This window comes from Lynx canadensis, chromosome B4 (assembly GCF_007474595.2).
Source record: "Lynx canadensis isolate LIC74 chromosome B4, mLynCan4.pri.v2, whole genome shotgun sequence".
In the NCBI taxonomy this organism is placed as follows: Eukaryota; Metazoa; Chordata; class Mammalia; order Carnivora; family Felidae; genus Lynx; species Lynx canadensis.
Genome location: NC_044309.1, coordinates 129,568,997 through 129,595,408, shown reverse-complemented (window position 1 = coordinate 129,595,408; position 26,412 = coordinate 129,568,997). Strand labels below are relative to the sequence as shown.

Genomic DNA, 26,412 nt, shown 5'->3' with positions numbered 1-26,412 from the left:
TTTACTTATTTACTTACTTTTATTTGCATTTATTTTATGCAGAATTTACCCCTTTTCTCCCCTTCTGTTTCTTCTGGGATATCTTTTTCTTCTGTGCAACTTCCTCTTCTGGTTTAGGACCACTCTGCTCTTTTTCTGTAAGGATCATCTCAATGTGGCAGGGAGAGCTCATGTATGGCGGATTAATCCACCCATGAGCCCTACAAGTTCTCTGCCTCATCTTGGGGACTTTGTTCACCTGGATGTGCTCAATGACCAGAGACTCTGCATCTAAACCCTTACATTCAGCTTTACTCTCTGCATTTTTAAGCAGGTGCAGTAGAAATTCAGCAGTCTTTTTGGGCCACCGACCTTGTGTCCAGCCCCACTGTTTGGCCTTGGGCACACCTACCAACTCCACCACTGTAGCAACAGAATGGCACGTATTGCTTCTGCGAAGTGACGTCTTTCAGGTATTGGGTGGCTTTTCGGATATGCACACCCTTGATGGCCTGGGTAGCTTCATGTGTGTTCTTAAAGTGAACACGGAGATTTGCACCTCTTAATTTGCTGATTTTGTCGAGTTTTCCGGGTCAAGTGAATAGCAAACTATTTTCAGAGATCACCTCAGGCCACTTATGGGAAGAGCACTTTTTTTTTTTAATTGTTTATTTATTTATTTTGAGAGAGAGAGAGTGAGCAAGCAAGTGAGCAGGGGAGGGGCAGAGAGAGAGAGAGAGAGAGAGAGAGAGAGAGAGAATCCCAGAGAAAGAGAGAAAGAGGCTCTGTGCTGTCAGTGCAGAGCCTGGTGCGGGATTTGATCCCGTGAACTGTTGAGATCATGACCTGAGCTGAGATCAAGAGCTGCCCGCTTAACTGAGTCACCCAGGCACCCCTGTCTTACTTCTTGATATTCTCAAATACTTTGCTCAAAGTAAGTATTCAGTAGGAATTTGGTAAAGGGATAAATTAAACAGTAAACTTTCGCCTTCTTGAACTATAGAGACTACTCTGTTGGGACTTTTTCCTGTGGAAGATTAAAAAAAAACTTTGTTCGGGCTTTCATTAGGCTTTTTACCTTTGCCTTGCCAGAGCTATATAAAAAATTAATACTCAAGAAGGTAGATATCTGATCTTCAGCAGGAGAGTGCCTCTTACAAGTTTAATGGTTTTGGTCAAGTGGATCTTAAATGTAAATCTGCCGTTTTGTGGAGCCATACAGAGCTCTTAAACCACTCAATAAACATCCTTATTGAATTAGTAGAACTTTGTGTATCTTTTATTCTTAGGATTTTTCATTGTTCCTTAGAGTACTTTCAGCCTGTCCTCTCGAAGCTTTGCGGTATCAGGTGGATCATAGAATCATCTAAGCTAAAGATGCTTTGAGTTCCTGAATTCTGTTACTTCCTTCCTGGTATGGGGAGCCCATGCATTCATTCTAGCAGGTGTGTCTCAATTTTAGAGTAACAAGTGAGTGTTCCCAGGAAGAGAGAGCTAACATGAATCGAACTTTGACTATGTGTCAAGCCCTGTATGAAGCATTTAGCAAGTTTTATTTTATTCCTCCCATTTGCAGGTGAGGAAACCAAGGCTCAAAGAGATTTAAGTCATTGTCCAAGGCTTTGTAGCTGATAATGAGGAAAGTTGGGTTTTATTTTTTTTTTAATTTTTTTTTTCAACGTTTATTTATTTTTGGGACACAGAGAGACAGAGCATGAACGGGGGGAGGGGCAGAGAGAGAGAGGGAGACACAGAATCGGAAACAAGCTCCAGGCTCTGAGCCATCAGCCCAGAGCCCGACGCGGGGCTCGAACTCCCGGACCGCGAGATCGTGACCTGGCTGAAGTCGGACGCTTAACCGACTGCGCCACCCAGGCGCCCCGGAAAGTTGGGTTTTAAATCTAAATGTGTTAGATTGAAAAGTTTATGTTATTTCCACTGAGAACATGTCTTTTCCTTATTTACTTTTCATCGAATGTTTGGGGGTTTTTGTTGTTGTTTTTCACATTTTACTTGCATGTTTGATTTTTCTTTAGTCAGTAGAAATGGTATTATTTCCCTACTGGTTCCCTTCCCCAGCCCTATACTGAGGGGGTGATAATTTGTATTATATTTCTATAGTCCTGTATCCTTTAGAGATCACTTTCCTGTCCATTTTCATTTGATCTTGGACGTGTGAGGACGGGGAGGGGGGGGGGGAGGAGGCCGGATCTTAATCTCCATTGGCAGATGAGGGAATTAAGGTGCCTGGGGTCGTGAGAGATTTGCCAAAGGTGGTAATAAGTGGCGGAGAGAGAAGAACATAGCTTTTGTTTGGAAGAGGTGCGCTGACCTTCAGACTAAACTTTGTAGCCGCAAAGTCTTTTTCATCTGAAGTACGTGGACACGATATGGGAAAAATGTAAGTGGCGTGGTCCTCCTAGAAAAGATTTGGAGGACGTGGAGCCCCGCCCTCTGGGCTTCCTCTGACCCCGAGGCCCCTCGGCTGGCTGGAACCTGGTTTGAAAACCACTGGGGAATAATCAAAGAACCTTAGCGTCCGGCAGATCTGGGCTCACAGTTTTAGTTTGTGCCTGCTGTTTCATCTCTCTCAGGCTTGGGTCCTCATTTGTAACATGGGTAGGATTGCTGACAAATATTAACTAAAAACCATGCTGGAGCCTGGCCTGGGGCCCCCTCGGCGTCTCTGGAGGAGAGCTCTAGGTGTCAGGGAGTGTCAGCACTCACCCTGTGTGGGGCGCCTGCCAGAGGGGGTGGGGAGCTCGTCCCTGAGGCCGGGCCCCCAGGAACTGACAGCGCAGGTCTTCGTCCTCGACCCAGTGACGACATTCATCAGTACTTCAGAACAAGGGTGGACACACAGGTTTTGCGAAGGATCCGAAAGCAAATGTGGGTTTTGGGGCCCCTGTTGCAGCCATTCAGCTCTGTTGCTGTAGCTTGTGTGCAGCCATAGATAGCATGTAAATGAACGAATGGGGCCGTGTTCTAATAAAACTTTATTTGTGGGCTCTGAATTTCATGTAATTTCCACGTCCTGAAATACGCTGCTTCTGATTTGTTTGTCCCCCGCCATTTAAAAATGTAAAGACCGCGTAAGTCATGGTCTGTATGCGGGTTATACAAAAACGAGTGACAGGCTGGATTTGGCCCATGGACCATAGCTTGCCGACTCCTTATTTAGACAACTGCTTGTTGGTAGTAAGTGCAGTTTTTGACCCAGTGGGATACTTTCATTTAAAACTGATTGCTAGTAAGGAAGTATTGATACCAGAAAAGGCTTAATTTTGCAGTCGAAAAAGGTAGGATTTTTTTCCTCTCCCACTCCTGTCAGGAATTGTTCCATGCTCACTACTTTCTTTATCCTCTACCACGTGGCTAAAATTAAGCAGCTGTCGTCCTGTTGGTAATGCCTGCGTGAAAAAGTTTCTGAATAAAGACCATAGTATAGCGGGAAGACCATGAGTCATGAGGAAATCAGGAAACTGGCTTTTCACTAACTTTGACTTTGGCTATGTCACTTTACTTCTTTGGGCCTTCAGTTTCCCCGTATAAATGAGGAAATTGGAGACCATAATATCTGAGCTCTTGGCCTACTCTGACATGCTCTGATTCTACCTTATTTTTTTTTTTTTAATGTTTATTTATTTTTGAGAGAGACAGAACGTGAGGGGGCGAGGGGGAGAGAGAGAGGGAGACACAGAATCCGAAGCAGGTTCCAGGCTCTGAGCTGTCAGCACAGAGCCCGAAGTGGGGCTCAAACCCATGAACTGTGAGATCATGACCTGAGCCGAAGTTGGAGGCTTAACTGACTGAGCCACCCAGGCGCCCCTCATTCTACTTTTAGTTGTCTGGAAGGTGCTACTAGACAGTTTTCATGTATAGAAACTTCAGCAGCCAGTATATATATTTTTAAAATTATTACACATTGTGCGGGGTTTCACATTGTATCAGGGAGTATTTACCAAAGCAGTTTATTCCCGCTGTGCTAATGCCAGCCATTTCTGAAGTGAAAGGCAACCGTGATTTAAATTCCACCTACGTTACCATCACTTCCTGTCCTGCCATCCTGAGCTAGTTAACCTGTTTGGAGATAAGCTGCAAATGCAAAGTGAGGGGGACTGGGGACATCGGAAGAAGAATATCCTGACCATGTAGGGGCTTAGGAAAAAATTCATAACTGGAAACCTTTTCCCCTCCGAACCTGAGTCACACTTGAAGGACTCTTGGCTCTCCTGGGGTGGGAGGAAAAAAGGGACAGAGCAGCAGAGCAAGTGGCTATGTCTGTTTTTGTCAACAGAGGGCACCCAGAGCAAAGCAAGTGCTTTGTGACCCAGGCTAGGCTCTGCTCTGCTCCCCAGGCAGGCACGGGGCAGCGTGCGGTGGACTCACTGTGCGTCTGTTTCTCGCAGCGTGTTTTATCCGTGCCCACAGTCTCAGACGTTTGTCCCGTGCTAAAGTCAGGTATTTTACATGCAGTCATAATAATTATTATTTGTTTTCGCCTTAAGTGGAAAACCAGTTCCTTCCATGTCTTGGAGTGAATTCACTCAAGTTGTAGAAGTGTGGGCTTTTGGGTGGATGTGCAGTCTCAGGTTCTGATGTAATTCAATCTCTGGGGAACAGATAGTCCTGAGGGAGCACTCAGGATCTGTGTGGCATGTTGAAAGGAGACTTTGTCCTGTGGTTTTCCAGACCAGCAGCATCAGCATCACCTGGGAGCTTCCTCAGATTCGTGGTCTGCCCCCTCCCTCAGACCTACCAAAGTGGAAAGTCTGGGGAGGGGACCCAGCCTTCTGGTTCAACAGGCTCTCCAGGTGTCTCAGATGCACGCTTAAGCTGAGAACCACGGCCTGAGACTTCCTGAAGACTGCTAGAGTGTTCTTCATCATCGCCATTTTCCACATGAGAACACCAAGGCTAAAGGTTTCGTATATACAATAAGTGGTAGATTAGGGATGTGAGTCCTGGTCTGACCAGAGCCATGCTACCGTGTCTGCAAAGAAAATAGTGAAGAGACACTGTATTGTTTAAATTCATTAAAAAAAAAAAAAAATCCTAAAATCTTTTTCTTAAAAGTAATATACATTCGTCAAGGAAAATTGAGAAGATCCAGTAGGCCAAAAGAATAAAATAAAAATCGTCTTAATGTATGTAACTTTATCTTTTCATTGTTTGTTGGTCTACTCTGGTTTCTGCGCAGCTGTATTTGCATCTACACACATTGTAAACTTCCTTACAAAATGTCATCATGCTGTACAGACTTTGTAGGATGCTTCCAGCTCCTTCCCACTCTATTGTAAATATCTTTTCATGCCAGTAGCTATTTTTTAAGTTTATTTATTTATTTTGGGGGGTAGGGGGGCAGAGAGAGAGAGAGAATCCTAAGCAGGTTCTGTACGATCAACATGGAGCCTGACACGGGGCTCGAACTCATGAACCGTGAGATCATGACCTGAGGCAAAATCAAGCATTGGATGCTTAACTGACTGAGCCACCCAGGCAACCCTGCCATTAGCTATTTTTATAGCAACATTTTTCATGGCTGCCTAGGGTTCCATTATAAGTTTCCATCCTAATTTTTTCTGAAGTTCATCTGAAGTTGTTTTGATGCTGTGGTAGTTAGGCTTTTAGGAGGAGTGGGATACCGGGTGCTGTGCTGCGAGTGGCTTACCATATTACAAGGAAGGCAGTAAATACAAATTATGGCTGAGGAGAGAGCATAGAGCTGAAGGGGCAATACTGAGCCTGAGGTTTGAAGTTAAAGTGAGTCCAAAAAAAAGGGAAAAAAAATTGAAGTAAAAAATTCAGAAGGATTAGGAATGGACTAGGGATCTGTGCGTGAGATGGGTTAGAAAAGTGAGAAAGATGACAAACAATTTGATGGCACCAAAGGCCTGCTTTTTTTGCCGCCTTTTTGATAGAGAGGCTCACCTGCTGGAGGACAGCATGAAAAAACTGGGCATAAGACTTCTATAAATAACAGTTATTATTTATTGAGTACCTTCTGTGAGCCAGGCATCATATGAATCATTTACATAGATTTTCCCATTTAACTTTTATCACCACCGCGTGCATTAAATGCATTAGGTAGTGTTTCTCCATTTTGCAGAAGTGGAAACTGAGAGTGAGGCAGAGTCACGTGGTCACGCACTGTGATCGGAGCCCAGATTTGTTGCAATTCCCAAACCTGTGCTTCCACGTTATCATTTATCTTCATTCCTTTTTGTGGTGTTACAGGTCATTCGTGAGCCACGGCTGCCCCTGCGGGGGTGGGGGGGTGGGGGGGGTGCGGTGTGCGGTGTGTGCTGGGAGGGGTGGGGGAGGTTTACTACCTTTTCAGGGACAGGGAAGCTAGATGTGGAAGGCAGGACGCTAAAGTCCAGACAGCGGGGGTGGACTTTAAGACCCCAAGCAGAGCTGCCATCGAGCCCAGTTACCTTGGGAAAGGCGTCAGCCTGTGCAAAAGGAGCAGTTGATAGGAAGGCTCCAGGGCTGGCGTTTGGAAACAACGGGCGGCCAGAGAGTTAAACCTCCCTCGTTACGGTTCCCTTCCTAAAGGAGGTGGTGATTCTTTTGAGGCGTTTGAGAACAACTTTGTTGCATATAATTTGATACTATGCAGTTCATCCATTTCAAGTGCTCAGTTCGGTGGCATCTTAGTTACGTTCACAGAGTTGTGCAGCCATCACCGAGGTCAATCTTAGAGCACTGTCATCACTCCGAAAAGAAACTGTGTACCCCTAAGCCATCATGTCCCAATCCCTCTATCCCTCTTACCGCCCCCCTCTCCCCCCCCCCTCCCCCAGCCCTAGGCAACCACTCGTCTCTACTGTCTGTCTCTACAGATGTGCCTTTTCTGGATGTTCCGTATAAAATGGGTCCCATATAATGTGATCCGATTGTGTCTGGCTTCTTTCCCTTGGCATGTTTCCAGTGTTCTTCCACGATGTGGCATGCATCAGTACCTCGTTCTTTTCTGTTAAGTAATATTCCATTGTGTGGACGGACTACATCTTCTTCGCGTGTTTATGTTGGGAAGGGAAAGGTAAAGAGGAGGGAACAAAAAATAAGACTTCTTCCTCCGGATTTAAAATGGAGAGAATGGGTAACTGCCGCGAAACACCACCCTGATGCACCCAGATGCGTGGCATCTGCCTCCCGGGTTGTTCATGGCAGAGCAGCGGCTCGTCTGACCTGGACACGTGCGGCATTCAGGGAGCTCATTGTGTAAATCCTGTGTGTTGGCCGATGCCGCTGTTCCCCACAATACCTCCCGTGGAACCGGAGCGGCCGTCGCTGATCTGATCTGGGTACATTTCCCTTGGTTGCCGCAGCCCTGGGTCCCCAGAGAGCCCTCTCTAAAGAGCTGCCGGTTTGTTGCGTGCTGGCAACAAGATTATTTCTGACCATACGAGTTGTTCAGTGGAGAGAACACCCATCTTTCAGGCCCTGATCTGTTGGCCAGAAATACTAGCAGCTGCCCCTTCCTATTTGTCCTTCTGAGCGTCCCGTCTGGAGGTCTCCTCTTGCAAGCAAACGATGTGCCCTTCCAGGTGCCAGGTGACTTGACTGTTGCCCCGTTGCTTTCTTTTGCTCTCTTTCCTGGTTTAATGTCCAAGGAACAGAGAGTCCTGACCTTCATAAAATGAACAATCTGGACCAGGACTGCAAGTCCCCACACCTTCTAGTTTGTGTTCCAGAATGGTTGTGGCTGACTTTCTGGCTGGGCCTGAACTTTCAGTCTAGTTGAGAGAATGAATCGTAATCGCGTGTCTCAGTGTCCCGGCTCTTCGGCGGCACGTCTGCCACAATGCCGAGACAGGAATGCGGGGTGGGGGGCATCTGCTTGACCCTCGGGGCCCCCTTGAATGTGGGGGCTGGACGTCGTCCCGTCGCCCTGGTTCTGTGGATGGGAAAACCGAGTCTAGGTCAGAGGGCTACCCAAAGCTGTAGTCGTATGTTCTTAGAGCTCTTGCTAGTGGCAGAGCTGGGTCTCTGGGCTGGAGCCTTCGTTGCCAGTTCAGTGCCTTTCCCCGAGTGTGCTCTGTCTCCTGATGGACGTGTGCTGTCGTGACTGAGGAGTGGCCTAGCCCTGCTCCAGTCCATCAGCAACGCGGGCTTTGAGGGGTGCGTGTGCCGGTTTGACAGACTGGCTCGTGAGGATGAAAATTTGTAAGCGGGGAGGGAGCCAGAGCACTGGTTTCTGGGTTTGGTGCCACTGGCTGGTGGAACCCAGCCCCTTCTGGCCTTCCCCAGTGCTTGGTTTTCAGTGAGAATTCATGTTTTTGATTAAATGAGTGTCATTCTTCGAGCGCCCCGTGCCTCTTTGCTAAAAAATGTACGTGCTGCTGCGTCAGCGCCACAAGCAGTGATCTTGCGGTGCCTGTGTGAAAATGTGTGCTCGTGGCTGCTCCACGTTCGATGCAATTCGTTCCTGGTGTAGCGTGAAGAGAAGAGACCACGATACTTCTCCCCCAGCGCGTGGCCCCACTCCCCGTCCCCTCACTCTTGGCGCACAGAGCTCCAGAAAGCACCCAGTTTTCCAGCGCCCCGCCAGCCTCCATGGTCCCGATAGATTTCTTCAACATGACCCTCACTGCTGGGATCAGACTCAAAAGCAACCCTTTCACGGCGGAACACAAGCCGGGCGGTCCTTCCCTTTCTCCTCATCATGTCCTTTCCGTCCTGGTCCTGCCCTCCCCACAGCGTGAACTCCTTCGCGGGGAGAGGTTGTGGCCTTCACTCACTCTCTTCCCCTGGCACCCAGCACATTGCTCAGTAGATGGTCATGAAGTAATCCTTGGCTTTTTCCTGCTGTTTACCAGTCTCCGATCTGAGGGGTAAGGTGCAGGGATGCTAATACACTTGTCAGCTGGCGGTGTTTTTTCTTCAGACAAGTTGTGTTATAGTCCTCGAGAATAATTCATAGTGACAGCTACTGTTTATTGAATGCTTCCTGTGCTAAGTACATGCACACACACACACACACACACACACACCCCTCAGTTCCCCATCATTCTCAGCAGCCTTCCCTTTGAGGTAGGCGTGGAAGCCATATTTGACAGATAAAGAAACCGAGCTTTGGAGAGATTTAGGAGAGTTCCACAGAGCTGGAAAGTAGTGGAACAAGTATTTAAACCCAGGCCTGCCTGACACTGAAGCCTGTGTTTTTAATAACCACGCAGAACCTCCTTGAGTAGTTAATTTGCTGAACATTCCTGTAAAAGAGGGCTGAGTCACTTCTGTTCCCTGGGATTTATAAATGAGACCTCTGTGCTAGCAAAGGGCATTCGTAGCATAGTTTGGATTAAGTTTAGCTTTGGGATTGTAGAGCAGAAACAAAGGGGAGACATAAGGAGCCTCTGCAACTTCCTGAAGCTGATTTGCTTTGGCTCCAGGTTGAGGAATCTTCACCCTTTGGGTCACGTCATTACTAGTCTACGCAGTTCCTGAGGGATGGGTCTGCCCAGCCATTCCGGGTTATTTTGGATGGGCCTTGGCCTGGTTCCTGGGGCCTCAATGAGGCGGGCTCACGTTTGTCCCTGGACTGACTTCAAGGGCCTCCCGTTTCCATCCTTCAGTAGGAGGCTTTCTCTTTGATTTTACTTTGGTGCACATCCCCATCCCCCATGTCAGTTACTGGGACTTAAAACTGAGTTGTTGAGTTGTGGCTGTAGGTAACGACACAGGGAATGCGATTTTCATTGGCTCTTCAGTGACCAGTCCTGTGGAGTCCCCATAGCATATTGGGGATAGGGGTTGGCTCTCTGATTCTCTGCTCAGAGCTGAAGTATTTTGTGTATTGCCTTGAAATGGGAGAGAAGTTTCTGAGGAATCAAGACTTGTCAGGGTCATAAGATTTTGAGGAGATAGGCCCTTCCTGTGCTCTCCCCTGGGGGAAAGAACGCAACCAGGATTGAAGGGCATTGCCTCAACCAATTCAGTTAAGTGGCCCTGTCCTGGATTAATAACTTGGGCAGACTTCCCAATGGATTTGGCAAGGTATTGGGTTTCTCTCTCCCCCAACCCTCCCTTCTCTCTGCCCTGCGCATGTGTGCTGACATAATTACGGAGTGGTTGCGTCTCACAATAAGATACCCTTTTAAAAAAGGAAGGGCCTCCTCTTAAAGAGGATGGAGAGAAATTCAGGGGAAGGGATGAGGTTGTGTAGTCTTGTCATGTTTTCGGAATGGCAGACTTTGAGAAAAATGGTAGCAGAGAGGCCAACAGGCTGGTTCCTGTCGCCATAAGGGCAAGGGGGCAGGCAGGATGGTGGCGGTGTTGATTTCAAGCACCTAGAGCCGAAGCGTTCCTTCCTAATTTGGGACCAGAGCGATATTAAACTGCCTCTTTGCATTTGCTCGCTCCTCTAGATTGTATTACTAGGAATCTGGTCATTAAAGAACAAGCGCTCTCTTGTTCATGAAGGTCAGAGGTTACAGTCTTCTGAATTTGGTGGTCAAGTGTTCAGAAATATTTTACAGATTTAGTTGAAAACCTGAGCAGATGCTCCCGCTCTCGTTTCCCCGTGGGGATCGGGTGACATTCCTCTCCCTTTCCTCTTCCCCACCCCTTTGGGAGCCGACCAATCACAGCAAGGAGTGGATTTCAGTGCCTCTCTGGCCTCCTCCCATAGGAGTCTGCCCAGCCCAGGCTCTCTGGAGCCTTGGCCCTGGCCGAGGGCTTAACTCTTGGGTGTCTAAACCATAGGGAGCTGCTGACCTTGCAGTTAGCTGGTTCTCTAGTTCACGTCGACCCTCTGAGCCCATTTAACGTTAAGCCAAGCTTGCTGTGTCCCCATGGGGATGTTCCTAACGAGGCAAGGTGCGATGCATCCAGCTTGCAAAAGCTGATTTTAAGCCTTAGTTCTGCCAGTAACCAGCCGTGTAACCTTGGGAAAGTTCCTTTCCCTACTTGGACTTGAGTCCCTTTCTGCTAAGTTAGACGGAAAGGAAAGGGAGAGGACGGACATTTGTGACATATGCCAGCCGCCGGCGTTTTACATATGGCTAGCCTGAGGTTTGAGGACAAACAACCTGTATTGCGTGCTGCTTGTGAAGCAGTTTGCTTTCTACAGTTTGCCTTCTGCAGGGCACACGCCATTCATCCGATTTTAGAGAGGAGGTTAGGGAGGCTGTCCGACTTGCCCAAGGTCAGAGTTAGGAAGGCCCATCTGGCTCCAATGCCCAGGCTTTCTTCCGTTCCACTGGGCTGGCTAAAAAAGCCTGAGAATTCCTTCCAGCATTTTTATTCTCATGCTCTGGAAGCTTTAACTCCTTAGTGGCTTTTAGCCCTGCCCTGTAGAAGACCAAACACTGCTATCTTCCGGTTCACAGCCGTGTCTCTAGAGAAGGTGAGTGACTTAGATGATCCTGCCATCTCCTGAAAGCCACAGAAGAAGATGATTCAGCCATCAGTTTTCCCCTTTCGTACATAGAAACGTTCTCATCCTTTCTGGCCATCATCTCCCACTTTCTGAGCATCCCCCTTACCTCATGTAGGGCAGGTATTTCCTTTTCTGTTTGCTATTGTCAGATAAGTACAGTATGGCTGATTTAAGGGAGGGTGGAATTTGGAAGAGTTAAAACAAAACAAAACAAAGCAACTTCCTTTACTTGAAGCTTTTCTATGACATAGATACTGCAGTATTGGGTTTACCCCTACCTGGAATCCCTGACATCTATCCTCCCTTCTTGGAAGCTCCCCCGCTGTGAAGAGCTTTGTTTTTCATGATACCACCTATAAATTCCCCTAGTCATGGGCTCTAATAGGGTCATCTTGCCCAACGGAACACTTTGTGTTTCTCTTCCTGCAGATTTTACTTTGAAATTCACAGAGAAAATAGCTCTCTTTAGGTGAGTTCTTACTGATGTTATGTTGGTACGAATTTAATTTTTTTTTAACGTTTATTTATTGTTGAGAGACAGAGAACACAGCGTGAGCAGGGGAGGGGTAGAGAGCGGGGAGACACAGAACCCCAACTAGGCTCCAGGCTCTGAGTCATCAGCACAGAGCTTGACGCGGGGCTCGAACTCACAAACTGTGAGATCATGACCTGAGCCGAAGTCGGTTGCCCAACCAACTGAGTCACCCAGGTGCCCCTTTGTTGGTACCAATTTAAAAGAAATTATAACAGTGGCCCTAAAATGTCAGATTTGTCAAGGAGTCCTTTCCATTTTCTGTCTTTTATTGTGGGCTGAGAAAAAAAATGACAATAAGCACATCTATTAACAATTGTAATTTATTTAGCCAGGCAGTAACCTACTAGATGTTTTATGTACGTTATTTCCGATTTTCATAATAAATAGCCCTGCATTTACAGATGAAGAAATAGAGGTTGAGAGAGGTTAGGTTAGAGTCCTTGCTCAAGGTCATAGCTCCTGAGTGGTGATTTGGCAATTTGATTCTACTTACAAACCCAAGTTCTTTCTTTAGTATCATGCTGCCTCCGAAAAACGAGCTTGAGAGTTCATTTAATCATCCATGTCCACGCCTCAGCTCACCCCAGAAAATCCGTATGTCTTCTGTTAAAAAGGGAAGTACCATTTTACGTGATAAAGGTCAGAGTGGAAAACGGCTTTTTAAGAGGAGCATTTCTTGGTCTTTGCCAACTTTTACAATCAGGGAATTTTTAACTGATGTTTATTTTGAGTTATTTTTACTGAAATTTAAATCCACCCGTTCTTGTTATAAGTGAAAATGCTAAATCACGAGCTTTTTCCTGGAGATCCTGGAGAGTTGGGGATTTCACTGTGAATTGGTGGGGGGCAGGAAGAGGTGGGCATGAGAAGATGAGTGATAAACAGGTGATGGAAAAAGCAGGTTGAATTTCCTTGGAGTGAGGAAATACTGTCATTTGCCCTGTCATTCGGTGTATCCTGTGTTCACCATGTCTTTGAACGCGTGCGAATGGGGATGAGATCCCCCAGTGGGAGGTGCCTGGGTGTCACCTTCATGGCCGTGTTCTTCTCCCTCCTTTCAGGAATTGCTTGCGATCCAGTGCCACTGCAGTCAGGTTGGCCCTTCCTAAGTTATGTGCAGTGAGATTCACATAAGAGAAGTATACTTTACTCCGTGGCCCCTGCCAGCCGGATCAGCCTAACAAATATTTCAGCAATGAGTACCGTGTGCCTGTTCTGTGCCAGCCGCCTGGCATGACACGGATGATCCTGAGATGAATAAGACACGGCTTTTGCCCTTGAGGAGCTCATAATCGAACTTGCAGACTCGTTCAGGATATGAGACCCATAGACATAAAATTAACAAAAGGCAGTTATATACTTAAGGTTGTAAAAAAAAAAAAAAAAAGTGAACCAGGGACAACAGATTTTACTGGGGTTCAGAGATCAAAGGGGTGAGGGTTTGCCAGAGCAGTAAAGACAGGGTTTATTTACAGTCTCGTCCAGGGTGTGGGGTGGGGCAGGGGCAGGGGCAGGGTGAGAGGGGGTATGGCTCCTGCCACTGCTAGGGAAAGGAGACCATGAACATGGCTCACTGCATGAGGGTAAGGCGCTTACCCTTCTGAAATCGTTGATGGAGGTCCGGCAGTTAGCATTTTAAGTGGGGATGTGTAGGTGCAGGCAGCTGATGTGAAACAACATCAACAGCAGCTTGGGCCCTGAAGGAGACAGTCTTTAGGAGAAAGTTAATAAATCTCTTACATTTATCGTTTGGTTCCCTGGTTAGCTGTGGTACAACATCCTCCATATTGGAAACCTTGACATTTATTCTTGCTGGCTTTGTAAAAGATGGAAAACTTGAAGCCAAGTCATACACGGATGAAGACCTCTGTGGGCCCACTTGTCAGGAGCGTGGCTCGCTTGTGTGGCAGTGTTCTTGTGGACTAAGTACTTATTAGGTTCTCTCGCAAACAGCTCACCGGATGAAGAACTCCTTTCTTCCTCGTTTTAGGTTCCTGAAACCCACCTAAACCCCTCCACTGGGAGAAGGCTTAGGGAGAGGAGATTCTTTCCTTCTCCCTTCCCCCTCCCCCCAACCCCATGGTAGCTTAACTTAAGTGCCCTGTGGAGGTGAAGATAAATGTGAGAAACTTCAGGATGAAAAGAACATTAGAGAGGAGAGAAGTCAGGGGAGGTCATATCAGGCTTAAAGTGGAAACTATGTTACAGCCTAAGCAAGGAGCAACTGATAGGTCTATAAATAGGACTTTATCTCCTCATAGAAAATTTTTGGCATGGTTGTAGCTTCCCATGTGGGGGACTTTTATATTTACTAAAAATAAACTGTGTTTCAGAAATGATTAAAGTAAGTCCCACTGAACTCATGTATGTTATTAACAGCGTAGTCATGGCCTGAAAATAAGTTTATAGGGTTTGGGATGTACTATCTTTTGGGAGAACTTTGATATGGAAGACATCGCTTAGATCTGGGATGGAATGGTCTGGTTCAGTCTAGCATTAGACAGATTACCTTCTCAGGAGATCGTGTTGTTTCGGTGTTTTTATTCTTCCTGCTGGCTCAGAAGACCGGCAGGCCCTCAGTCATACATCAGACTCACAAACAGCCATTAAAAAAGAAGTGTCTCAAACAGGAAAGGTAGAATAGTTCCAATTCCCCAGAGACCATGCTGCTTAATTAAAGCTGCTTGGATATGGCCATTCACGGAGAAGGGTACATAAAAGGGCAGTGCCTCTGGTAGCCCTTCTGGGAACAAAAACCTTCAAGATGTCTGACTTTGTCTCTCACACTCCTGTTATCCTGACTGTAGCCCTTTAAAATGTGCCGCAGATTCTTGGCATCTGTCTGCCTGTCGCCTCATCTCTGACACCCCTGGATGGCTCGTTTGCTGCCCGTGGGTATCTTTGAAACTTAGTAAAAAGCATCTCTTAATTTCGGTCTCCTCTTAGAAGATTCTGAAAAGCGGAAGTCTGGCAAAGAGTAAAATCGCTTCAAGCACGTGTCTCGGAGTTACATGACCATGGAATACTTTTCAAAACAGAATGAATTGAACAACGCAGTGCGACATGACTCCCATACAGTGTCTCCGTGGATTAAAGTAGCCCCCAGAAGCGGTTTCACAGGCACGTTGATGGCTTCAACAAGTGAATTCATTTGCTTTTTTTCAGACTTCAAGACACATTTTGGAGAAGTTAAATCATTCTTAAGTGTAAAAACGGAAGAGATGAAGCCATTTTTGTTTTAAATATACTGCCTGTGCCTGAGTGCACAGGTTTTAAAAAAAAAAAAAAAATCCTTTTTTGTATCAGGGCACCTCCCCTTACTTCTCTCATACTGCATCCCACCTTTAATGATAAGTTGCTACATACTCTGTAGAAGCTGTATGCATGTATTTAGTCTTTTCTTTTGAGTGAATAAATTGTAGAACTAAACCATTGCTAGCATCATTTTAAAAATGGCTGGACTACCTCCGGACAGTTTGTGAAACGCTAAAACAGGGTTATATATTTCAAATGTGTCATATTCCCTAACTGCTTTCAACCTTTTACCACCGTTACTCTTTTTTCCCCTTATAACCAACCACTCAACTCCTTCCACACCCCACCCCCCCCACCCCCACTTTAGAAAAGGAAACTGAGGTTGCTGATCTAGTATTTTCTGCAAAGTAAAAGAGATAAAGTTAGTGAAGGAGGTTTGACAGGGTCACAGAGTTCCTTGGGCTTGAAACCCAGGTTTCTGTTTTAATTGCTTTCATATACTTTTTGTTTTGTGACTGACACTTAACCAGTCAGCTAGTGTAGTGGTAATTGCAATAGTAATGATGAATATAACGCTCTGTTTACAGACTAGTTAGCACAGTCTATTTTATTTGAGTCTGACAGCATCCCTGTGATGTAGGCATTATTACCCGCTTTTTTCACGTGGTGAAAATGAAGGTGTATATATATATATATGTATGTAGTATATATGTGTGTGTGTGTGTGTGTGTATATATATATATATAGTGTAGTATATATATGTATATATATACATATATATAGTATATATATACACATATATGTGTATATACACACACACACACTTGACTTTCTTCATACTGGAATTCAGGAGCTGCTACACTCATACTGTATTTCTATCATTTTGGTTTCTGTCGTATCAAATTTCTATCATTTTGGTTTGTAAATTACAGTAAAATAATTTACTATGGAAAGGCTCACTTAGGATTAAATTCAGCTGCATACAATAGAACCTCCCTCTTCCCCCACCAAGCGGCTAAAACGAGAGTGAGTTTTTATTGTGTTTCAGGAAAAAGAAGTCTGAAAGTAGGTAGTCCAGAGCTGATGTGGTTCTCCGTGGTTATCACAGACCCAGGATCCTTACTGTTCTGTCTGTAGGATGTGGCCCAGATGGTTGCTACAGCTCCACCCATGATTCCTCCCCTGCTTAAGAAGACTTTCAGGAAGTCTCCTATAACATTTCTACTAATATTTCATTGGCTAGAACTTAAGTCTTATGGCTGCACCTTACTGCAAGGGAGGTTGGGAGATACAGTTTTTTTGTTTTGTTTTTTTTTGTAAGGTGTGTATGGTAATGTCCTAGAATGAAAACCAAGTTTTGTTACTAAGGTAGGATGAAAGAAAAAATATTGGGAAGTCACCAGCATTCTCCCCTCAGGGACTATCAAAGTGACCTGACCTTGCCTCCCATATGGTACAGAAGACCATTCTGTAGCTTTCCTGGGAGGTTTTCAACCAATCTTTGCTGGATTATCCAGTAGGATGTTTTAATTCTTGAAAAGTGTACATCTTTATGCAAGCATTTTTTTTTCTCAAAAGTTAATATGAGGTCATGGTAAGGATCATTGCACTTTCTGTAACAGTTCAACTTTGAGTTTTTTGAAATCAATTCATTAATTGAGATTTCAAATAGTAGAGAGTGAGCTTTTTAGTAAGAAGAAAATATGTTAAAGAGCCCTAGTTAACTAGTTAACTAGTTAAATATAAGTTGTCTAGCCCTTCAGTTTAAAAAAAATTTTTTTTTAATGCTTATTTATTTTTGAGAGACAGAGCGTGAGCAGGGGAGGGGCAGAGACAGAGAGAGGGAGACACAGAATCCAAAGCAGGCTCCAGGCTCTGAGCCTGACATGTGGCTCGAACCCACGAACCGTGAGATCATGACCTAAGCTGAAGTCAGATACTTAACCGACTGAGCCACTCAGGTGCCCTTTTTATTTTATTTATTTATTTATTTTATTTTTTTTTTAAATTTTTTTTTTTTCAACGTTTATTTATTTTTGGGACAGAGAGAGACAGAGCATGAACGGGGGAGGGGCAGAGAGAGAGGGAGACACAGAATCGGAAACAGGCTCCAGGCTCTGAGCCATCAGCCCAGAGCCCGACGCGGGGCTCGAACTCACGGACCGCGAGATCGTGACCTGGCTGAAGTCGGACGCTTAACCGACTGCGCCACCCAGGCGCCCCTCAGGTGCCCTTTTTAAAAAAAATTTTTGTTTTTCTTTTTTTTTTAGTGTTTTAGCCCTTCAGTTTTTTGAAGCCTGGGTAAGCCACTAGATTATAGGTTTCTTGGGGATAGAGAACTTGCTTTAAAAAAAACAACAAACTTAGGTGACAGTACATGTATGTGGCTCAATACTCATAAGGTACAAAACAGTCGTATAGTGAAAAGTTGCTTCCCGATTCTGGTTTTGAGCCCTCCCAGTGCCTTTCGCCTTGAGACCATAGGCATTTTACCATTTTGTGTATAATTCCTCATCGCACCTTCCCCCTCATGATAATGTGCTATACATTATTCTGAACGTTTCTTTTATCACTTAAAAATATATAGTAGAGTATTCCAAGAACTTTCTCTACCCCCCGCCAAAGCTATATAGTGTTCTTTTGTATGGAGGAACCATAATTCCTTGAACAGAAGGATCTTGTCTTATTCTCGTATCTGTCCCTGCTCTGTAAACAACATTTGTTCATATTGGTTTAACTGAACATTCGTTCATGTTGGTTGAACTGAATTGAAAATTTGACCATACAGAATATTTTAGGAATGAGTTATTTTTGGTGGTGGTGTATTCCAGCTCGCTCAGAGGATTTTCCCTTCTCTAAAAACCAAGATGTTTAAGATTTCATTATTTTGGAAATAAATCCTTGCAAAGTGTATTATATAACTATATAATTTATTTCTTTTTCATAGTATAATAGTAGACACTTTGTTAATGGTTTTAACACAGTTGTCAACATCAATTATAGTTTATGACTGAAAGGATGGTATTTCAGGAACATTTACTGGTTTGGCCTTACTATATGGCCCCATTTTGACATCTGTATGCATTTTAATACCTCACCTGCTTTAGATTTTTTTTCTCTTGGTCTCTCTGGTTCCTGATGTGGCTGCCTCTAACATAATATTCCCCTTTCCCCTGGTACTCAGTCCTTACTGCTTCCTAGTTCCTTTTTCCTAATTTGCCTTTTAAATGTTCAGTGGGCAAGTAGCCAGGTAACCAGGACAGAAATGTATTTCTAAAATAAAAATAAATAGATTCTGAGAGAAGGCCTGGTGGAGTTTCCCTGCCTGCTGATGAAAGTACATGAACATCTTGGTATTTTGGGTACTTGGAAGACCTTTTGCTTCCTAGTTACCATGTTCTAGAACAGCTCTGTCCAATAGAACTTTCTGTGACAATGGAAATGTTTTTTATCTGTTCTGTCCACTAGCCTCATGTGGTTCTTGAGCCCTTGAAATGTGGCTAGTGTGACTGAGGAATTAAAAATTCAATGTTAACTAGTTGAATTAAATTCAAATAGTGACTAGAGCTTACTGTGTTGGATGCATGTTTTTATTTATTTATTTATTTATTTATTTATTTATTAAAATATTTTTTAAGGTTTATTTATTTCTGAGACAGAGATGGATCATGAGTGGGGGAGGGGCAGAGAGAGAGGGAGACACAGAATCCAAAGCAGGCTCCAGGCTCCGAGCTGTCAGCACAGACAGAGCCTGACGCTGGGCTCGAACTCACGGACCGTGAGATCATGACCTGAGCTGAGGTCAGTCGCTCAACCGACTGAGCCACCCAGGTGCCCCTGGATGCATGATTTTAGACTCTGGATAATTCTATACAGCAAGCTTGATTGTAGTGGAGCTTGGATTGGGATGCTATTTTACTGTGCTTAGCAGAACACATTTATAGTATTGGAAAGGAGGCAGTTTGGAAAGTTGGTGTTCACTTTAGCTTAAAGTAAATGGATTGGAACTGCTTTTTCATACCAGTATTATGATTATTGCAAACTAATATTCTAAAGCCATTGGTGCAGGTATTTATGGTTTGTAGCTATCACAAAACTTTGAGCCCTTTTGGTTACTAGGGCAAAATGAGTCGCGCTCTAACTTTATTTATAGGACTTAGTTAGACAGTTGCCTGAGTGCCAGAAACTCCTACAAATAACTTTGACCTTCCTTAATAAAAAGTCAAGGGATAAAATGTTCCATAGTAGAAGATCTCAGTTGTATGTGGTATATATAAAATACTGCTTTTTAATAGAGAAATTGAAAACAAATAAGAAACCAAAGGAATAAACAAATGATAGATTTTGATATCTACTAGGAGGAAAATAAAACGAGCACAGTAGTAGAGAGCAGGGGCTTGGGTGAAGGATCTCCAACTGGAGAGAGTGGTCTGGAGAGTTTTTTTATTTGAGGAGGTGTTTTTAAGTTGAGGTCTGAAAGATAAGGAGCCAGCCTAGCAGAGGATAAAGCAGGATGAGGAGAGGTTTCAAGAAGAAAATCTTCTTGGGGGTGGGGGGAGCTGAGGAGAGGGGTGGACTAGATCAGGAATTGGCGTGAGGCCAGTGCATTTAGAGCCTAGTGATTGAAGGCCAGGTAATGATGTGCACTGAGGTTGGAGAGGCAGGCACTTAGCAGGTCATCTAGGACCTTAAAGGCCAGTCTAAGGACTTCAGATAGAGGACATTGTTAAGTGTAAGGCGAAGCTATAGAATCATGGGAGTGATAGGATCTGATTTGTGTTTCAAAAACTCCCTCAGGCTGCTCTGTGATGAATGTTTTGAAGGGGAGCCACAGCGGAAGTGGAGGAACGGTGGAGATGTCCAGGAAGGAACCGACAGTGGCTTGGCTTAAGGTGGTGGCAGAGGAGACGGGGAAGTCAGACACACAGAACTTGCTGATGGGTTTGATGTGAGCGGCGAGGGATAAGGGAAGGGACGCTGTCTTTCCTAATTGCCAGGTGGTCCCACGTATCGAGGTAGGGGAACACCAAGTGTATACTGGGTTTCCAGGGGGTGGTGGTGGCAGAGAATTAAGAGCCCGTAATGTGGGACTCGTCTGTGAGATGGCTGAAAGTCCCACTGGAGCGTGAGAAGAGGTCTAGGCTGGGTTATAACTTGGTAGTTATTAGCGTGTTGATGGTATTTGAAGCAATGGGAATGGATGAGACAATTCAGATAAAAGAGCGTGACCCAGGATTGAGCTGCAAGGAACACTTTCTTTCTAGAGATCTGTTGAGGGAGAAGCCAGAAAAAGGCACTGAGAAGAAGTAATCAGTGATGTAGGGGGGTGACGGTGGGGGAACAGTGCCCGGACTATAGTATCTCAGAAGCTTAGAAAAAGAGAAGGTCTGAGAAAGTTGGCAACTGGGTTGAATCCTGCGAAGAGATCGGATAAGTCGAGGACCACAAAATGCCCTTTGAATTAAGTAATATGGAAGTCGTTGACATTGACCATTTCAATGGAGTTCAATGGAGTGAAGGGCTTGGAAACCTTATTTTGAGTAGATTGAAGAAGAAATGAAGGGTGAAGTGGAGACAGGTGTTGTCAGCTTTTTGGGGAAGCATTACTGTGAAGTGGTGAGCAGGGTGGTAGGGAGGTAAGGGGTCAAAGGAGAATTTTTTAAAAACCGTGGTTTCATTTTGTCATTTGCCTACTATAGGCCATTGGCGTTTTTTAAAGTTCTTTTGCTCTTACAGGTTGCTATAATGAACTTCCTTCTACAGTTGTGCGGCTTTTCTAAGCTAGGCTCCTTGGAGGTTGGAACTGCTGAGCCCTAGGCCACGTGTGTTTCAGATTTTAATAGATACTGCCAAACTGCCCCCCAGAGCGATGGCAGCAGTATGTGCTTTCCCCATCAGTGCGTGAAAGCGGAGGGAGGTTTTTCTGAGGGTGGGCGTATGTTTATTTGCTGGCACGATAGTGATGAGTAAAGAGGTGATGATGATGCAAGAGGCAGGGTGATCAGCAGAGCAGCACAGTCCTTACAGGGGTGCCCGGGAGGGGCGTGAGCACAAGCGGTGAAATGGGCCGTGATGCCAGGAATGCTTCCTTCGTTGTAGCAGAGCCTAAGGAAGAGGAGATTCCTGCATTTCTAGGTAGGATTGTAGATTTGGACAGAAGATGCTGTCTGAATGCTTCTCTTATTTGTTTGTTTGTTTGTTTGTTTGTTTGCTTGTTTATTCATTCATTCATTCCTTCCAAAGATTTTATTTTTATTTATTTTTTTCCATTCTTTTTTTTCAATTTTATTTTTTATTTTTTAAAATTTACATCCAAATTAGTTAGCACACAGTGCAACAACGATTTCAGGAGTAGATTCCTTCGTGCCCCTTACCCATTTAGCCCATGCCCCCTCCCACAGCCCCTAAGATTTTATTTTTAAATAGTCTCTGCACCCAACGTGGGGCTCAGACTCATCACCCGGAGGTCAAGAGTCACCGACTGGGCCAGCCAACTGAGCCAGCCAGGCGTCCCTGAATGCTCCTCTTTTAAAATGAAATATTTGGGTAGAGCAACAGCTGAAAGTCAGATGGTGGGGAGAGAATTGAAGGAGGTTTGAGGAGAAGGCAAGAGTCATTTTGGAGAGTAGGAAGCTTACAAGGGCAGCTTTGGTGGGATTGCTTGGCATGGATGAGTGCCCCATTGAGCTTTGTGATCATGAACTTCTAGTGAAGTCGGCCAGGTTGGTTATGTGATCTTTTTCCAGCAGCATTCAGCTGTGTGGGCACAAGCGCAGAGAACGCAGATAACTGTTTCACCAGGATTGGAGATTGGAGTTTTGCCACGTGGCAGGGATGGAGAGGACACGGGATTGAGGGTGTTTGCAAGGGTGCGATGCTAATTACGAACTATGGAATCACAGTTGGACAGAGGACGGAGTAGGTAGATAATGAAAAAGTGGTTGGGATACGGGCTTCCCAAGAGGGCAGGAATTGTACTGGAGGGGTAACAGAGCGAGTTACATGGAAGTATGGGAGATTATTTAAGAGTACGATTGAAACATAGTAAAGGAAGAACAGAGCTCTTAAGATAATGTAAAGATAACGCATCTTCCTCTTTTAGGGCCGGTTGCTCTGGGTTCCCTAAACACTGCAGGGGTGAGAGCGCTAATACATCACCAATTTGCCTGTAGCTGTACTGAGAGGGGTGCTTTGAGATGCACCCTTTTTCCCCCTCCACCCATGCATCTAGAGCTCACTTTAGACTTCATAGAAGGTAACTGCAGTTCAGAAGAGGTTTCTGAAACCATGCTCTTGACGACATTGGTCGTGGGAATAGGAGTGGTACTTGACCAGCCGGAGCCACAGTCTCTGGGAACTCACAGTGTGTGTCCCCTGAATTCCAAACCTCACCTGTCTCATTGATTGCTGGCAGTCTTGGGAATGGGCAGAGGTGGCCTGCAGGGTTATATCCAGGGTAAAATTTCCGTTGATTTTGGCAGTCTTGATTGATTTTATCAGTGAGTGAGTATAGCGCAGTGGAAACTGTCTTGGAGCCCTACAAACTTGTGTTCAGCTTTTGGCTTTGAGTCCCAAGTTCCTTTTACATGTGAAAAAAAATAAAGCAGGGCCTCCCTTCCAGAGACACTGTGAAGATGCATTGAGAAAACGCACGCATGGTTCAGGCACGTGGAATGTTCTTTGTACGTAACAGCTGCCGGTGGTGTCCTGTCGAAGCCATCAAGCAGGGGTGTGATACTCACTCCCGGGTTTGTCTTGCAGGGGGTTGAGTCCCCTGACCAGAATGCAGCCACGTCTCCGCCTTTCTTCCTTGAGTCTCCGGCCCTTTGTGAGGACAGTGCTTTATCTGGACCAGCTTTTCAGACTTGAATGTGCCTGCAAACCACCTGGGGCATTTGCTGTGATGCTGATTTTGATTTTGTAGGTCTAGGGCGGGGCCTGAGAGTTTTCCTACTTAAGTAGCTCCCCGCTGATGCTCGGGCTGCTGATACTAGTCTATGGGTCATATTTTGAGTAGCAAAATTCTGTTAGAGAACTGCCCTGTGGGAATCCTTGCTATTTTAAGCTGAGAGGAAGCAAGGTTAAAAGAGCCCTATTCTTTGAACTTTTTTTTTTTTTAACTCAAATTCAGTTGGCCCTCATACGGCCCATGTCTATAGCTCAGTGTTGTGGTGAGTGTGTGTTGTCTCTACCCATCCCGAAGGCGAAAGGAATATAAATTATGTACAGAGGGTTGTCTTGGATTTCTTCTGGAAAAATCTTCAGTACCTGATTTCCCAGGTATATTTTTACGAAATTTTGTTGGCTCCTCAGATGGACACGCTTCCCCCAGCAGCCTTTTATACCCACAGAGAAACCTGCATAAAACATGCAGTCTCTTGAATTGTTAGACTTTGTGGCAGAGAATACGGAATGTGGCTCCAAACCCTTCTGAGCGTCTGGTCCACCAGACTCTTCACATTACAAAATCCAGCACTTTCAGAAGCAGGAATTCGAGATGTATTATAGGGCTAGAATTACTGGCAGCACCCATATTGCTGTCCCCGATAATCTGATTTTTTCTTTCTCAGAAGCAGGCATGCCAGACTTCCTCTGTGGGCCCTCCCTCGGACATTTCCTTCTCTGATGCTCCGATTCACATGTTCTCTCCTCGGAGCTAATACTCAGCCGCTGAGTTTCAGAGTACAGTCACACAGCCTGATGAAATGTTCTAACAGAATGAAGTCTGTGTGCATCCTGATCGTATGTACGAGAGAAGACCGTGATCCTTTTCAGAGCGTCTTCATGGTGTGGATTGTTAACACCTTTGTGTCTCTTCACCGGCTATAAATCATAGGTTTCCTTATTTGACTTTGACGATTGGGGAGATTTTTTTCCCCTCTAATGTCTTTGTTTTCTTTCCTCCCCCCCCCCCCTTTTTTTTAAGGTAGGAAAATGTGGACATGCAGGAGCATGAATAAAGAAGGTTCGCTTAGCTTGCCTGTGAATTTTTGGAGTTTTTTTGGTGTCTGTGATGAAAACACAGAAGAGTTTGATTTCCGACCAGACTGTTTACCCAGTTTTAAAAATCATGATCAGAAAAGGAGAAAAGGGAGAGAATCGTTTAGAGTAGGAATTTACAAACTCTCCCTGTGGTTCCAAAGTTTATAATGGATCCACTTACGAGTGTTTTGGAGGTCGTTTTCGGGTTTTTGTGACATATCTGAACTTTTCTTATTTTGTGTCGGAGCTCTTTTCTCTACGCATTTTTCTTCTACTTGGCTCCAGGAGAGTAGGAATATCTTTATCCCATCCCAAACTTGACCAAAAGATAACACCATAAAGGGACAATACGCGAAATTCTATCGTATTTGTTTTTTTGATACTTGGTTAAGAATGAACGCGTCCGTTTTGTGTGTTCAAAGAGTTTGAAAAGACTGCAGTCCCTTAACAGTGTGATTTTAATGCAGATATTAAGAATGGAGTATAGAGAGGTCTGGTAACTTAAGATTTCCGGCATAGACTATGAAACTAGAGAGGAAAGTTGCATTTAAAAATTGATTATAGATGAAACAGTTTATAGAAAGTCAAGATTTATTTTCCCACTGAAAAAAAAAAGGCTGTCTCAGGTTTAGATTTGGAAGTTCTTAGGCCTCTTTTGTACTGGAAATGAGGTAATCCTGCCTTCAGAGGAAGCAGAGAGGTTCTGCAGAAAGCAAAAGAAAAGGTGTGGGTGAGGCTGAGAATACTGGCCCCACCTCCAAGGTTAAATGAGCTGGGAGTTGAAGGTGGGAGGAGAGAAAAGGTATTTCTTATAAGCTCTCTGGCAGAAGGCAGGTAGTTGGTGGAAGAAAAGGAAAAGTGACTTGTCTCCTACCCTAAGAGAACAAAGAATTCCACTGGAGCGGGCCCTAATACGGAAGCACTACAGCAGGAAAGATTAGGCGGGGAGAGCCAGCGGACCTGTACCTGCGCAGGGCCTGCCTTGAGGGTGAGGCTTGCAGACCTTACTTGGAGATTTTACAAGCAGGCGAGAGCCGTTTCAACATGTCTGAGGGGAACAGAACCCTGAGGCAGCTGCAAGGGGGTAGGCCTCTTGTTTTGGGTTTTTTTTTGTTTGTTTGTTTGCTTGGTTTGTTTGTCTCATTTTGTTTTTCCTTTAATTAAAGGAGTGAAATAGTCCTCAAAACACAGAATGTATAGTGGACCTACTGTGTGCTAGGTACTATCCAAAAGATTCCATGGCCCGAAGTAGATGGACTCTACCCTGAGAGGTGTGGCTACAGGAGTCAAGATTGGTAGGTACGGGAATGCAGTGGTAACTTAATGCAGAAATGGCGAGAGCCACGTTACAAAGGCCAGGCTCGCAGCGGAGGGAGGGATCATGCATAGCCAGGGTGGGCTTTTGGATTTGAACCTGCAGAAATGGGTAGGAAGTAAGGAAAGAGAGTGGGCATTGATGGATGAAGGAGTCGGCTATTTTCTGAGTAAGAACCAGCAGGACAGATGATTTGGTGATACCTGTTGTTCACTGTGGAACCTAATTGATCAAACTATGCCTGGCAAATTGGAGGAAATTTCTAAACGTTTGCGCTGCACTAAATTAGAAAACGTGTCACCAGGAACTTGACAGCTTACACATTTCTATCACTGGAGCTAATGACAATGACTCCACAAGGAATACTCCTACACACCGCTTTTGGTTGAGGAAACAAGGGCCTCATCGGGTTGAGTGATTTTCCCCAGGCCACGATGATAATCCTTGCAGACCCAGCTTCCAAACCCGTGCTCTGTCCCCTGCTCTGTCCCCATGTCTAGTAAAGAGTCTGCAACATGGTAGGTACTTAGAATCCATGTGACCCTTGTCCTTTCTCCCTTCAGAAGGGAGGCCGTGTTGATCTGAACTAGGGCAAGTGGTAAAAAAGATAAAAGCCCACTTGAGTTTTATATGGAAGTTTTCTTCTGTTTTAAATTCGGAATTATCCAGGAGAGTGGTGCAAGGCCAGCCTTTTGGGGGAATATAGGCTCTGAGCCGGTTCTGTGTTTATGCTTGGCTTCTGAGGGGGCTCCGGAAGAAATGGACAGGGGAGAAACTTGACTCAATTCCCCTTGATCTTCTTGGAGGGCAGAGTTTTTTGGTTGCTTCATTCATGTTTAAAGAACCCATCTTAAACTAGTTTACGTCCAGCATTAGAAACTGGTGCTGGTGGTTTATTGCTAGCCCCGCCCATCCCTGCCTTTTGCAATAATCCCTGCGAGTGATGATTGTGTTTCTAGA

At 45.0% G+C, this 26,412-nt stretch overlaps 2 protein-coding genes across 9 annotated transcripts in view; one reads left to right on the top strand and one right to left on the bottom strand.

Annotated features, from left to right (window-relative positions):
- Positions 1-26,412, top strand: part of RBFOX2 (RNA binding fox-1 homolog 2) — a 216,357-nt gene that overhangs the window by 36,562 nt on the left and 153,383 nt on the right. The gene's annotated exons all lie outside the window — the stretch shown is intronic.
- LOC115518045 (60S ribosomal protein L17-like) lies at positions 59-4,874 on the bottom strand (the record flags this gene model as incomplete). Its single annotated transcript, XM_032593713.1, is given in 5 exon segments — positions 59-376; positions 378-550; positions 553-588; positions 2,707-2,817; positions 4,739-4,874. Coding segments are annotated over 5 exon segments (774 nt in total), but the record flags the coding sequence as incomplete, so codon positions are not given.